We start from the raw sequence: 16,142 nt of genomic DNA on the forward strand, positions 1-16,142 counted from the left end.
GGCGGGCGCCTGTAGTCCCAGCTACTCGGAGAGGCTGAGGCAGGCGCCCGCCACCACGCCCGGCTAATTTTTTGTATTTTTAGTAGAGATGGGGTTTCACTGTGTTAGCCAGGATGGTCTCGATCTCCTGACCTCGTGATCTGCCCGCCTCGGCCTCCCAAAGTGCTGGGATTACAAGCGTGAGCCACCGTGCCCGGCCACGATAGCCAGATCCTTTATTGTCTTTCCAAAACCACTGTATCTCAAATTTTTTAACTGGCTGTCATACTCCAAAAATTAATGTAATAAATATTTTCTCAGGTATGCAAGTATGCCTTGCATGCTTGTATGCAGATGCATTCCACAGATGGTAGATATTTATAGAATTCTTGTTTCAGCGCCTTTAGAAACTGACTTGATGCCTATATGCTTTATTCATTTAGATAATATAATTAATTTAATTAAAGGGTTTGATTTCAATTCAGTCCTTAAATTTAGAAGTTCAGTTGTGAAGCAAAAACATTGTCTTTTTTAGGCATTCCCAGTTGTGACCACAATACTTACAAGTAGCCACAAAACTTTATTTTCAGCTAAACAATTGGCAAGTTATGTTTTACTCTATGTAAATTCAGCCATATTGCTCCTATTCACTGTCTTCCCATACAACTACACAATTATCTCCTAGGCTGACATGAGAATATAATGACTATAGAATAGAGATCAAGTCTAAAAACAAAAATTGTTAGGGTTATATTTAGAAAGTAAATTTTTCAAGGCCAGGCGTGGTGGCTCATGCCTATAATTCCAGCACTTTGGGAGGCCGAGGTGGGCGAATCACCTAAGGTCGGGAGTTCAAGACCAGCCTGACCAACATGGAGAAACCCCACCTCTACTAAAAATACAAAATTAGTCGGGTATGGGTGCATGCCTGTAATCCCAGTGCTTTGGGAAGCTGAGGTGGGAGGATCGCTTGAGGCCAGGAGTTCAAGACCAGCCTGAGCAACATAGTGTGACTCTGTCTCTACAAAAAACAAACAACCAACCAACAACAACAACAACAAAAACCCAAAAATTACCCAGGCATGATGGTGCATGTCTGTGGTCCCAGCTACTCACTCAGGAGGCTGAGGCAGGAGGATTGCTGGAGCCCAGGAGATCGAGGCTGCAATGAGCTATGATCCTGTCACTGCGCTCCAGCCTGCGTGAAAGTGCGAGATCCTGCCTCTTTTAAAAAAGAAAGGAGAAAGAAAAAGTGATTGTGACTATTTCACAGTGGGTCACATACCTTTGTTGCATAAGTAAGGATGTCTGAATCTTAAATATCAAAGTCAAGCTTCTTGGTTTCCCACGGTTAATTCTGAGAACGATGTCCAGAAGAACGCAACACAGGGAAGGCACAACTGCTTACTTCCCCGTAACCTGGGAGGTAGGGAGACGCAAAACAAAGGCAAGCCTTTTCTAGCCTTCGATCCTCTAACCTGCAATCAATTGTCTCTAAATTTCTCAGTTTGGCTACCCCGCCCATCCATGTTTGTAGGTTCAGTTCTCTAAAGTAGCTCTAACCTTGCAAAGTGAGGCTAACACCAAGGCAGGCTTGAGTCTGCTGTCTGGCCCTTTTTCTCCAAGAATCAACACTGAAACTCAAAGGAAGGGGAGAGGGTTAACATAAAGAAAGTACTTTTCAAACTAGCAAAGGGCTCTTGACTCTCTTCTCTTTGACACAAGTGCACACGCACATGCACATGCATGCACAGATGTCCAAATCACACGGCAGTGTCTTTCTGCCCTTTCAGTGGAGGATGAACATGAGGAATTGTTGAAGGAGGGCAAATGTGCTGGGTGTACCACAATGCAAACAACTTTAATCTGATTCACTGTGCACTGTTTTAGGGATTCTGACAAAAGTATGTCCAAGATTAATAATGGTTGCTGGGGTTGGCAGAAGTTCAAGAATCAGATATTATTCCTTTAATTGTAACAATCACCTCCCCACTTACCCTCAACTCCACCCTCATATGCCCCAATAAATATTTGCAATTTACGATGAAAATATCAAAGAAGGAGTGAACAAAAACATACTAGAAAGAATTGCTTCCTGACAGTTTATGGCCTGGAGATGAGAGAGAGAACAAACAACATAACGAATGCAATCAATCAACTAATCCTTATTATCACCCAATTCTAACAAGAAAAATCCCATGAGCACCTATTTTTCATAATAAACCATTCTTTAGCATCTTTATCTTCACTCTGGTGAATATAAGTTTTCTCTCCAACTAGAGTGACCCGTGTATCCTGGCCAGTCCACGACAGTCCTGGTTGCTTATTAACAATTGGTGACACCTGGCCAGCACGGTGGCTCATGCCTGTAATCCCAGCACTTTGGGAGGCAGAGGCAGTCAGATCACCTGAGGTCAGGAGTTCAAGACCAGCCTGGCTAACATGGTGAAATCCAATCTCTACTAAAAATACAAAAATTAGCTGAGTGTGGTGGCACATGCCTGTAATCCCAGCTACCAGGGAGGCTGAGGCAGGAGAATCGTCTGAGCCTGGGAGGTGGAGGTTGCAGTGAGAAGAGATCTCGCCACTGCACTCAAGCCTGGGTGACAGAGCGAGAGTCAAAAAAAAAAAAAAAAAATTAGTGACACCTTTTGCTGTCTGAGCCTGGGAAGCGGAGGTTGCAGTGAGCGGAGATCTCGCCACTGCACTCAAGCCTGGGCGACAGAGTGAGACTCTGTCAAAAAAAAAAAAAAGTGACACCTGTTGTCTGTGAATAATTTGTTAATAAGCACCTCCTGATTTAGACAGTAAGTGTCCTGTTTGGACAATAAATTATATGGTCACCCTAACTGTAGATAAACTGTAAGAGGCAATCAGGTGTCTATTTTCACATTTGTAGTGCTGTCCAGTTTTTATGCTGTCCATTCTTCCAGTCCTCAAAACAACCATATGGCCTCGGCAGAATCTGCTGTTGTTGTGCATCCAGGCTTTTTAGCAATGGCCTACAATTTGGCTTTCCCTTTGAGGGACTAAAGTTGACAGCACTAAGATCAGTCTTGCAAAGATCACTTTGCCCCAGTATATTTATGTTTCTTCCCTGGTATCAACTTATGGAAAGGTAGAGGTGGTAGGGTCTTCAAGAAGTTTTCAGATTTCATTTGGGGGAGGGGAATGGCAGTGAAGGAGCAGTGGAACCCCTTTCCCCTTGAAATCTTGCTCAGATCCCTACTGTGTGAAGTCAAAGAAAGCAAAGATTCTCTGGTGGAACTGGGAGATATAAAGGCACAGTTGCATGGTCTCACCCACAAAAGACTTCCTTCTCCGTTGCTTCTACACAAGGAGGCCCCTAAAGCAATATCCTGCTCAAGAACAGAGTCTATTGGCCAGGCGTGGTGGCTCTCACCTGTAATCCCAGCACTCTGAGAGGCCAAGACAGGCGGATCCCTTGAGGCCAGGAGTTCGAGACCAGCCTGGCCAACATGGTGAAACCCCGTCTCTACTACAAATACAAAAAATTAGCCAGGCGTGCTGGCACATGCCTGTAATCCCAGCTACTAGGGAGGCTGAGGCAGGAGAATTGCTTGAGCCCCGGAGGTAGAGGTTGCAAGTGAGCTGAGATCCTGCCACTGCACTCTGGCCTGGACAACAGAGCAAGACCCTGTCCCCACCTCCCAAAAAAAAGAACAGAGTCTATCTAGTCCAATTCACTTAATTTCCCAACGAGGAAACAGGTTCATTTCATCAGCTCCTGATCACATATTACAATTTCACTTTCTGTATTAGTAATTCTACAAAGTCATGAGTCAACAGCAGTGTAGTCCACACTAATTGTCGTAGAAACCTGTCTTCCAAAGAGCTCTGAGTACACCTTCTAACAAGGAAACATATGCTCACAGAGATTAAATGCTTTCCTAGACTATAACTAGTAGGCTCACAGTCACACAAAACAACCAAATGTGGAGCCTGTGTGTGTATGTTTGTTTGTGTAGAAAGGAAGTAGAATAAGAGCTAAAATGGGTATGGCAGTATTAACCCACTTTTAAGATTCCTGCGTAAACATATATTCCCCCTTCTAAGAATAGCTACAAAAAAAAAAACCACAATAATAATGATAGGTGAAGATTCTGATCACAGTATCGTTTAGTAACTCTAAAACGTACATGTGTAAGGACAGTGTGTGGGAGAGAAGAGGTAAGAGAGGAAGAAAAGGCTGCTATTGAGCCAACAGAATTCCGGTGATTTATTTTTCTACCTTTCCCAAACGTTCTTTTAACATGAAACAAAACAAAACAAAAACAAAACAGAGAAGACAAAGAGTGCTTACCACGGAGACCTTGCTCACGACATCTCCCGCAACCGCTAAGCCTTGAGCAAAAGTACGGGCTGCTACAAAGGCACGAGTAACCTGGAGCTTCAATTTGCGAGGGACATCTCCGAAGGGCTTCAGCTGCTCCGTATACTTGCTCACACATTCCAGATACTCATCTGTAAAGTGGTACTGGGAGTTCACCAGGCGGAACATCCGCTCCAGGAGGCGAGCCCAGAAGTCATTTAGCATTTCTTCCAGGTTCACATTTCCTACCACGTAGTAACGTTTCAACTCTACGAAGAGATCTTTAAATAGCTCAGAATTTTGCATGTATAAATGGCCATATGTCTTCACAAACATATCATTCAGGGATTTCTCTGCATTTTCAAGTAGTTCTTTGAAGAATTCTAAAACCAACACCAAAAAAAAGAAAAGAAAAATGAAGAGTTTTCAGTGTTTAAATAACTGCTTTTCCAGTAAATTTGAAAACTGGAAAAAAAAAACCACACAATTAAATTGGAAAACATGTTTGTACACAGCGTGAATTTCTTTTGGGGAATGTGGCATCTCAGATCATTTGCCAATGAAAGGAAACCTGTGTCACAAAGTTACCTACATAGGTGTCTGAGAGAGGAAAAAAATGAAAATTTAAACCAACAACTTCTCAGGAGTCAGTACAATACACACATTCTCTCATTCTGTCTCTCACTTTCTCTCTGTCATAGGTGGATAAAGAAACACTGGAAAAAATGTGCACATGAAGTCTAAAACATGAGATTTCCCTCAACTTTTTACTTAAGAATCTAAGCCAAAGTTAACCATGCCTTCTAATTGTAACCTAAGAGCAGGACAGGTGTTTTCAAAAGTTGTTATTTTACTTGGGCCTGAATTTTTTTTCATTTCTCCTTTTCATTTATCTATATGATCATGCACTATAGCTGCCTGGAAAATGCTTGAGGCTAAAAAACATAATCAAACACCCCTACAAGCAAGCACATAAGTTTTCTGAAAATAAGTTCCTGGGTGTTTCTCTATGACAGTAGCACAAATTGGGAGTATCCAGCTTGATCCTGGGTTTCTAAGGGATTTATACAATAACATCATGAGACTCTTTTCAATATTCCTTCTGATAGTGTGTGTGTGAGTGTGTGTGTGTGTGTGTGAGAGAGAGAGAGAGAAAGAGAGAGAGAGCACATGCATAATGGACTTAATAAATATAGTATATTTATGAGACAACATAAAAAAACTGAAAAATGTAAATGAGAATATCTGGTTATTTCAGATTTACTTTTTGGCCACCATACAGCCACAGCCTAAGTGTTAGAGATTTTAATCTCTTAACTACAAATGGCAAACTAGTTTTCTCCTGAAGCGTTCCTCAGGAACTTCAATGAAAAAACAAGCCAACGGTGTATCTGTAACATTAATCATTCTTAAAGAATCTCTTGCCTGGTATAAAAATAAACACCTCATGATATCAAGTTTATAAGCAGGAAATATAACAAATACCAAAGCAAAATATAAGGACCACATCAAATAAGAAACTGCCTCTGAGTAAATATGGAACAGAAAAGAAAATATGACACCTACTTCAAAGCCAGAACATTGGTGAGCTTATCAAAATGCAATAGTTCTACAAAACCGTTCTCTTCTCACATTGGGTGGGCAACTCAGAGACTGGCCACTAATTCCAAATAGCTTTTCAAAACCTGGACTGAAGAAACTGAATACTTTTGCAGGGAGATGTATGTGTGTGACTTTCCTGACATGCCAAGAGATTCTATACCTATGTCTCTCAGCCCCTAACTCATCACTTAGTGATTCGTTGAGGCCTGAGGATGAAGTCCACAGTCCTCCCTGGTTCCAGCTTTTCAAACATTGTAGGTATGGCTTCTGTGGGTTTTTTTTTCTTTGCTTCTCTCCTTTTCCTTTTATCTAGTTCTTTTCTCTACTATTGCTTGCCTTTTATTTACTGGGCTTTCTTCAGAGAAACAAAGGGAAATGGACTTCCTCTGCATAGTAAACAAATAGGCAGGTCAACTCATCCGCATTACAAGTGCGCAGCCTGACATTTTTACCAAAGCTCTCTCCCTGAAAGTGAGTGGGCAGAAACTGCACAAAGAGTTAGGTGAACAATATAAGAAGCATACCAATCAGCTACCTAGGATGGCCTTTTATTTTCTCCAAAATCCCGAGTGGTTCTCAAAGTGTGGGCCTGGGACCAGCAGGATCAGCATCACCTGGGCACTTGCTATAAATGCACATTCTCGGCCCCACCCCAGACTTACTGAATCAGAAACCCTGGAGGGTTCCTTTTGCTGGGCATCATTCCATTTCTACTATGGGTACTCTCAGCACCAGCTAGGCAACTGGCTTGTCCACAGGCCAAATGGCTTGGTGGACAGGCCAAAATTTTCAGCTATCTGTGATTCTGATATACCCTAAAGTTTGAAAACAACTGCTCTAGCTGCTGAAACTTCTCCCATTTCACCTATCAGTTGCAATCACCAACAACTCAGGGGCTGTGTTGAGTGTGAAGCAGTCAGGACAAGCATTAATGTTTTAATTAAGAGAAAATGTCTTTCCAATGAATTATATTTTCAAATAAATTTATTGCATTCCTAGGAATGACTTTTTTATTGTCTTGGGGACAAATTTTCTTGTGTGGAACTCTCTCAACTAAGTGTTAACATAGATGATTAAATGTATGCAGTACTTTTTAGAGTTCAAAGTTGAGAAGGGACCTTAAATGCCATCTGGTCCATGTCCCACACCATGCTTGAATTTTGCTAGCATCCTTGCCAAGTGGTGATTGCTCATGGAGGGCATAAAAGGCACACGTGGGTTCCGTTATTACATGACCAGTGTGTTGCACACATAGCTATCACATATTGGAAAAATAAAGCTTTGTCATCATTGAGAACAATATGCAAGCCTTGTGTGTCAATCCAGTGCTATTAATATTTCATGATCAAAAAGAGTGGATTCCAACAGCAACCACAGGTCCTTCCTTATATTGAATTTTTATTATATTGCTCATAAAATTGGCACATATCAGCAGAAATTGGACATTCAGAATTATTTGACTTGTGCTTTCAGACTCATTTGGTAAGTAATTCTCAAAACTAACTTGCATTTTTAAGTAACGTCACCTAGAGTCATGTTGGTTTTTAGGGGTGGGGTGAGGTACGGTGTGACATTTCAAGCTTAGTTTTAATTTAAAACTTCTAATAAATGTCAAAGTTTAGCCTTTTGACAAAGTGCTGCAAGTCAAACAAATACTAAATCACTGAACACTTTACGGAAAAAGTAAAATATTATCTATCTTGGAGTTCCTCCTTCAGGTCAAGAGCTTATGGGTGGATGCAGCCATATATAACATAGCTACTTTGGAGTACAAGAGAAATGGCCTAATGAAGAGGAGACCGATTTGAAACTGACATGCCCCTGTCCAACATCCACCATGGACCATACTTTGGTTTCCATGACTCACATTCTGTCTAGAAAAGTTTTTTTTTTTTTTTTTTTTTTTTTTGGTGTGTATGTGTGTGTTTATGCTAGTGTGTACTTTAAGAGCCTAGCTTGGTGCTATATACATACTAAATCCTAATTCATTTCATCATTCAGAAAATTTATTTTCTTTCCTTCACATTTTAAAAGACTGTTTAATGTGGCTATATAAGTTGCAAATATAAAGACCATTTGGGTGAGCATGTGGTTAATAAATGCTTGAGAAATTCTATAAAACTGATATAACGAGTTAAAACGTCACAGTTTCTCCAAATGGGTATGCAATTTGACAAGTATGTACTGAGTGGCTCTTATGGGCTCAAATCAAAGCACATGGTGTTTTGCCATGCATCTTAACCTTCTTCCTGCACAATCAGACCATAATGAAAATTTCTGGTTAGATAAATTTCCCCCATCCAATTCACCTTTACCATACACTGCCACTCTCCACATATGGTTTTATGAGAATACCAGAGATTTTTTTAAACATCTATAAAATTGTTAATCCCTCATTACATGCAAAAAGTTCCTAAATACTCATATATTTAATCTATGAGAGTCAACCAGACAAAAATCAGGGGATCCAGAAGACCCAGACTCATTTCTTTTTAGATGGATTCTTACTAGCCCTGTTGCTTGGGACTATTCTACCTATGCCTTTTGCCTCAAAGGGACCTCATAAGGATGGCAGACATCATTTAAATTCTGAAATCCATAGCAATTAGGTACAATATCAACCAAAGCATAATAATTTGCTATTAGAAAGAAGGAGAAAAAATCCTTTTGCATCTGTTCCTCCTATTAAACTAGCAGCTCGCATGTTCTTGCATAATTCTTTCGCATCCCCAATCCTCCTTTCTATTCCCATGACATTTACTTCTACAATGAGGAATGAAGCATAAATTAGCCATTCAGATCCTTGTCCACAGCCATCAATAGCAACTTCAGTAATCGCTGCAATGTTCATCTCCATTTTTTTTTCAATCATTCTCAGAACTCAGAATCAGGGTCAGATCTTAACTGCTGAAGAAGAGCTGTACAGGCCCTAGACACCTAGCAGTCATCACTCATAATCATTATGCCTGAAACTAATTACAATACACTTGGTGACTAAGAGAGAACCAGCCAAGAGCAATGTAAACCAGGATTCCACAACGATCAAAAGCCAAGCGAACTGGAAGTTAGATCTGTGCAGCAATTGCTTGTATTCATGTAAAAATGCTGCTCAGGGAATCTGTTTTAAGTAAAGCTACTGGTGTCTGAAAGAAAGTTTGAGAGGTGGTGGTTTGCAAGGATTTGAAATATATAGTGCTGGTGATCAGCGTTTATTTGCCCTTCAATTTTCAGTTTGAAGGCTTAAGTATATACGTTCTAAAGATAAAGCAGCTGCTACTCCTTGAACTCATGAATGGCCACTCAACACAGGATGGAAATAAACACTGTAACATGCTATGAATCTAAAGCAGGAGGACACAGTGGGAAAAACAGGAGATCTCTCACTTGGGGACTGTACGACCTTGCTTGGGCAAAAGGCCTAATCTCTCTGAGCCTCTTTTATCCCATCCATAAAATGGGGCTATTATCACTCACCTCATATGGATAATGCTTGGCATAAAGTAGATGCTCAACAAATAAACATTATTACTAATATGTGAGATGATAGTGTTGTCACTCTTAGAGTTTCTTTGTATCTACAATCCTTTAAAAAAAATCTTTAAAGACTGGTTTTTATCTTTCCTAGTGGAGTCAAACATTATCCATCTGAGGGGACATAAATGAAGCCAAAGCTGCTGGAGGTCTTCTAAGAAGACCCAAGGCCTTATAAAATTGGGAACTGTTTATCCTAAGGGAAATGTTTAATGGTTCTATCTTTAAAGGTTGTGAAATGTCCCAGACATCCATGAGGGTGGGAGTGACTGCTGGGTGAAAAATAGGGAATGGGGAAACCTCACCCTTGAGAAGAGAGCTTACATTATATTAAACAAGAGAATACCATACACACACCACACACATATAAAAAATAAGAATTAATCAGCAGGTCAACACCCCCCACCCATGTATTTCATTTACATACTACCTTCTTTGCCAGAAGTCCACTTGGTATAAGGATTGAGCTAGGGAAGTGTAAGTACTTTCCAGTTCTAAAATCTAATCATTCTACATGCAAGTAGTACTAATTTAACATGGGAAAAACTAGAGTGAAAAGACAAAACTTTTCCATATAAAAGTTTTCTATGTAAATATCCTGTCTTTTAAAAACAAGAAGAACGTCATGTACTTCTGGAACTTCTATCCCCAGCTACTTGTCTTGTATCAAATAAACATTCAAAATTCTTGAAATAGGCCAAAGAACCTCCAGTTCTGCTACTAAATGCCACATTAGTTACTCCTTTATAAACAATCAACTGGCTATTGATTAATGAACTAGAATGCATTCTAGAATTAACCCATAACCTTAAGAGATTGGGGCCCTTTTCATTTGATCCATTTTTTTTGGTGCTATAAATTACCACCTGGTATTTACATTATTAGGAAGCTGCCTTTTACATATAAGGATTGATTTTTCTCTTACTACAAATGCTGTATTTCATACCCCTGGTGTGGCATGCAAACATTAAGTTACTAGATCAACAGAAAAGCTGAAAAAAGAAGCCTCCTTGTAAATGCTACAAATCATACCTTTCAAACTTCTAAGAAAATTTAAAGAGTTACACCCATCTACTCTTTCACCTAAGATCAAGTAATTAATGAACAGCAAACATAAGCATATAAAAATGTAAGGAAAAAAAGGAAAAGCAGCAAGCATTTTACTGACAACCTGAAATTTGGTTTATCACTATCTCCTGTTTTGCTTTTTTGATAAAGTCTGCATATGTTTTTTTGTTTGTTTTTTAAACAGGCATGTTTTCTCGAGCATGGCATAATCTCACTCTTCTAAAGAGTGCCTGCTAAGGCTGGTGTACCAAAAGATCATATACTCAACTTATGCTTATCAATTGATAGCAAATCAATATGCTGCTCCTTGGCCAGGTGCAGCAGCTCACACCTGTAATCTCAACACTTTAGGAGCCCAAGGTGGGAGGACTGCTTGAAGCTAGGAGTTTTAGACTACCCTGAAAAGTGAGACCCCATTTCTACAAAAATTTAAAAACTTAGCCAGGCATGGTGCTGCATGCCTGTAGTCCTAGCTACTAGGGAGGCTGAGATGGGAGAATCACTTAAGCCCAGGAGTTCAAGGCTGCAGTGAGCTATGATTACACCACTGCACTCCAGCCTGGGCAACAGAGTGAGACCCTAAGTCTAAGGGAAAAAAAAAAAAAAACAGGCTGCTCCTTGGTAGACAGGCCAATCACCAGCTGTAGCTCTTATTAGGAGCTATTAGCATATCACAGAGTACTAGGGGATTCTGCCAAAATAAGATCAGCCTTTCTTCCCAAAGTTGCTTTTATTCGTGAACACATTTTGAATGCTAAGGCTCCAAGGGAATAAATACAATGTTTACTGATGGCCCCCATCTTCGGCTAATGTGGCCAGGGACACAGGCTCAGTATTGTAAGGTCCCTTTTGCTGAGCATCATTCCATTTCTACTAAGGGCACTCTCAGTACCAGCTAGGCAATTGGCTTTAGCATGCCCAGAGTTCTGTGCATTCAGAAATGCCCAGAGAAGGTTTCAGACACGTATAAGTAAGCTAGGGAGCTGGAGGAGCCATTGCAAGTGTTCCTTCCATGTACCAACCTCTATGTGGATCAGTCAGAGAGGTACCATATAGCTTCAAATACACATCTCATAATAGAATCTATCTGTTAATAATCTAATGTCAAGAGAAAAATCAGGCCATGCACAGTGGCCGAGACCAGCCTGACCAATATGGTGAAACTCTGTCTCTACTAAAAATACAAAAATTAGCCAGGTGTGGTGGCATGTGCCTGTAATCCCAGCTATTTGGGAGGCTGAGGCATGAGAATCACTTGAAGTGGTTGAAGTGAGCCAAGACTGAGCCACTGCACTCCAGCCTGGCCAACAGAGTGAGACTGTCTCAAAAAAAAAAAAAAAAAAAAACAGAACATGAAATAGCAAATCATTATGATACCAATTTGCATGTATGTATATGCATTATCTATGTACACAAAAAGATGAGGCAAATACAAGAGTGACGGTTGGGTGATGGGGATCAAGGATAATTTTTTTCATTCTATCTTTCTTGATTTTGTTCCCCCAGATATTTCAGTGACATTTTATAATCAGAAAAGTGATATACCTTCATGCTTTCAAAAGTAACTTTATTTCCCTTTATTCCCTTCATTCTATTTAACCACTGGAGGATTTGATGTATTTTTCTACTTTTCCAAATTTTCTACAGTGAGCACTGTAATACTTAATAAAAAGAAAAACATTATTTTAAAACTTCGCCAAAGCAGTTTCCATATTTTTCATAAAGAAATATATAATTTTTTTTCTAAAAAGTATTCCTCATTATAGCAACTTGAAAAATATGGACAGGTATGAAGAAAATATAAATGTAATCCCCACTGCTAAAAGACAGTAACAATGGCTTATCAAATTTCCTTCCTCCCTTTTTCCTATGAAAATACATGTTGTTACATGGTTGAAATAAAAATCTATTTACACCGTGTTCTTATGTAACACTATATGGTTAGCATTTTCTATGTGATTAAAACTTCTTCAGAAGCATCATTTTTTTTTTCGAGACAGAGTCTTGCTCTGTCACCCAGGCTGGAGTGCAGCGGTGCGATCTCGACTCACTGCAACCTCCACCTCTCTGGTTCAAGTGAGTCTCCTGCCTCAACCTCCCGAGTAGCTGGGATTACAGGCTTGCACCACCACAACTGGCTAATTTTTGTATTTTAGTAGAGACGGTGTTTCACCATGTTGGCCAGGCTCGTCTCAAACTCCTGACTTCAAGTGATCCACCCATTTTGGCCTCCCAAACTGCTAGGATGACAGGCGTGAGCCACTGCACCCAGCAGAAGCATCATTTTTAATGACTGCATACAATGACACCACATGGACGGAGAATAATGTAATCATTGTGGGGCATGCAAGCTTATTTCCAATTTCCTACCACTAGCAATAATGCTGTGATGAACATCCTATTAACATTGTACATAAGTGTTTATGCAGATCTTTCTTTCCTTGGGATGCACATCCAGAAGTGGAATTACTAAATCAATGAGTATGAACATATTCAAAACTGCTGACACATTGCCAAATCTATCTGCAGAAAGGGGGGTCCATGTACCATCCCTGCTGTTAGAGTCATATTTATTATAAGAGTTTCCATTGCTCTGCTAATTCTTCCAAGAGAGAGGATGATGAAGATGGGTGTGGACAATGAACAAGAAAGGGCTGATGCCTGTCTGGATAGGGAATTCTCTCAGTCAATCGGTTGGAGTCCGTGCTAGATCAACTAAGCCCTATTCTTTGCCTGGACAGACAGACACATAGAAGTAGAGCAGGCAGTGATGAACAATATTCCAAACTCCCAGGCCCAAAGAGCAATGAACCAACAGAGTTGATAAAAGCAGTTCATTTGAAGCTCCTCTATGTATTTACTTCCCTCCAGACAGATCCATTGCTTCTTGCTGATGTCATGCCTTGTGAAGAAGTCAAAGCTAATAGGAGAGGCCCAAAGTTAAAGTGCTTTGGGCTCTGTATAAGCTAGCTGCACATGCATTTTCAATCTGATGAGATAGCCAATGCTACAGCCACAATTGGTCACACTTCAGATAACAACTCAAAAGGGAGAAAACCTTTGTCAATAGAGAAATGTGTGCATTTTGTCTGAGCTTTTGATTTGATTACAGTAAGCTGGCAGTGGCTCATTCTGGTCAAGTTTCACAGAGAGATTATAAAAGAATTAGCAAAAGTAGCTGGCTTTTTAGTCTCTTTCATATGGAAAGAAAAGAAAATAGAATCATAAAGGAAAGAGTAGCAGTGCTTTCAAACTAAATCGGAGACCACTGGCATAATCTGGAAGAAACACTGCATTTGCAGGAAGGCCAGAAGGCCTCATGTCTTTCTCTGTACTTTCGAGGCTACTCAGCCTATGAAATGTTGCCCACTGTACTGTAGCAGAGGTTTTAGAAAGCAGTGATTTTTTTTAACGTCTTAATGAAATGTGAGGTGAGGATTAAAAGCCAATCAATGTTGTATATTATGCTATGCATATCTATGACACACTTATAGACTTTTTCCAATCTAAAACCCTCTCAGGGGATTTTTAGTAAGTGTGACTATATAAACGACAATAATCTATCTATATAGGTAGAAAATAGTTAAAGTCAGGGGTCAGGAAAATTCCAGAAATTTCAGCTTAGTCAATGGCCATGAAGCTTATCTGGACATATTTGTCTTTTAAGGTTAGCAGACAGCTCGCTTCCACTGAGGTCATGCCTTTCACGGGCATATAAATTTTAATGCCTCCCACTCACTGAGCCTCTGCACTGGTTAATGGCTAATATGAACTACAGAAAATTTGCAGTTAGTGATTAAAACGCAGATTCTGCTAAGTCTGAAGAGTGCTTCGTGCCCTGCCTCTGTGAAGTGATAGGAAACAAGGGGCCTTAGGGTTTAAGGGAAGGGTAACTGCTTGGTTTACACTTGGCCCATGCAGATAGATGGGACAGACAATTATTTCTTTTGTGTGCGTTTTAAGCTAATTCAGAAAATTTCTACTATTATTCAAGTTAACAAGCTTCAGGCTCATGGGAGGGTTTTTCAAAGACCTGGTGAAAGTAGCTGAGAGTTAAAAAATGATAGACGGAAAATAGAGGGTACCATACAGACGGCTAATTAACATCTTGTAAGGCCTTTCACTAAAGCAGCTGGTCTAGTCACATGTTTAAAAGATTCACAGAATTGGTAGAATTGAAAGGGTTTTAGAGAGCATCTAGCTCAACCCCCTCATTTTATGGATGGGAAAACTGAGACTCAATTAATTGCCCCAGGTCACAGTCACAGTGGGTTCACTGCAGAACTAGGATGATAATTCACTGAGCACTGCCTCCCATCCAAAGTTATTAAATTTGCTCTAAAAATGATAAACTAAAGGAGTGTTCCCAATAGACTAGCATCAGACAACATACATTTCCTTAGTTCTTTAAACATGCAGAATATCTACAGTTTGATACAGGCAGTTATGTAGCAATGACATTACTTCATAGCTATAACATCATTTTTACTACGTAATTCAGAAATACATTTAACATGGCAGCTGTAATCACCTTAACCTATTTGGGATTTTAACTATGCTTCTTTTAAAAACAACTATTTTCTCACAAAATGCCAGGCATTTGCGGGCGGGTCTTTATGCTGTGGTCCCAAAACACGGATTATGCCCCACTTCTATTTCTACTCCCTTTGCCAAGCAATTTTCCCTAACTCCCTCCTGAATTAAGTATGTGATTAGCATATTCATGAGATGACTGATTCAGCTAAGTTAATTAGCAGCTCTACTATCAAAAAATTCCCAGAATTGGCCAAGAGGGGGAGCAGCTAGCTCTGTCACTACCACAATTTGGCTCTGTGTCTCCAGCAGAAAACAGATTTCTGGTATTAAACATCCTAAGTTAAAAAGTGGGTTTAAAAAATGACAGCATAGAAAAACACAGACACCAGTCTTTAAACTCAGTGATACAGATTTAAAATATAAGAAATCTGATAATTTTTGAGGGGGAGGAAGTGTTCTCTTGTACTTCACCCAATTCCGAACACTCACACACACGAGTTTATACCTTAAAAACTGATCTAGACTGTACAGTCTCTTGAGATGTGCAAATGATAGAAAATTAAAAGTACAGAACAAAAAAGGGCCTTAGAGGTAAGGGAACTGGGGACTCATCTCTCAAATCCAATGACTCCAAAAATGTCAGAGCTGGCACTAGAACTCTGACCAGGATCAATTGAGGAAGAATGATGGAAAACTGGGATAATGGGATAATTTCCGGTAACAGAAGGCTAACTCTCTACAAGCCCCCAAACTTTATTTTTCTTGAAAAGTTTTTTTTTTCAATAATTACTTTAAAAGTAATTATTTCTACCTTAGAAAGAAGTGGTATCTCATAGACACAGACAGGTTTTGATGATAGACAAAGTTGTCTGGGGTCAAGGTCACCACTTTGAATTTACACTGTAAGCTTGCAGATGACAAAAGGTACTCCCTTGAAGTTGCCTGACCCATAATATTTCCATGTGTCCTTTTACTATTTCCTTACTATATGTCCCCAGCTGTCTCTGTGCGACTTCACTGCTCCATCTTGGTTCCCTACCACCATCTTTTTAGTCTGCCCAACTTTCTCTCTTCAATTCACACCAAGAGCCAG

General features: G+C 39.9%; 1 protein-coding gene across 1 annotated transcript in view; it reads right to left on the reverse strand.

Moving 5' to 3' along the window:
• The window catches only part of GPC4 (glypican 4), a 113,397-nt gene that overhangs the window by 18,705 nt on the left and 78,550 nt on the right, over nt 1-16,142 (reverse strand). The window contains exon 3 of the mRNA XM_032757635.2: nt 4,304-4,695. Within this exon, the coding sequence (XP_032613526.1) occupies nt 4,304-4,695 (392 nt within the window). The remainder of the gene's footprint in view (nt 1-4,303; nt 4,696-16,142) is intronic.

Source organism: Hylobates moloch, unplaced genomic scaffold (assembly GCF_009828535.3).
Source record: "Hylobates moloch isolate HMO894 unplaced genomic scaffold, HMol_V3 SCAFFOLD_7, whole genome shotgun sequence".
NCBI classification, from domain to species: Eukaryota; Metazoa; Chordata; class Mammalia; order Primates; family Hylobatidae; genus Hylobates; species Hylobates moloch.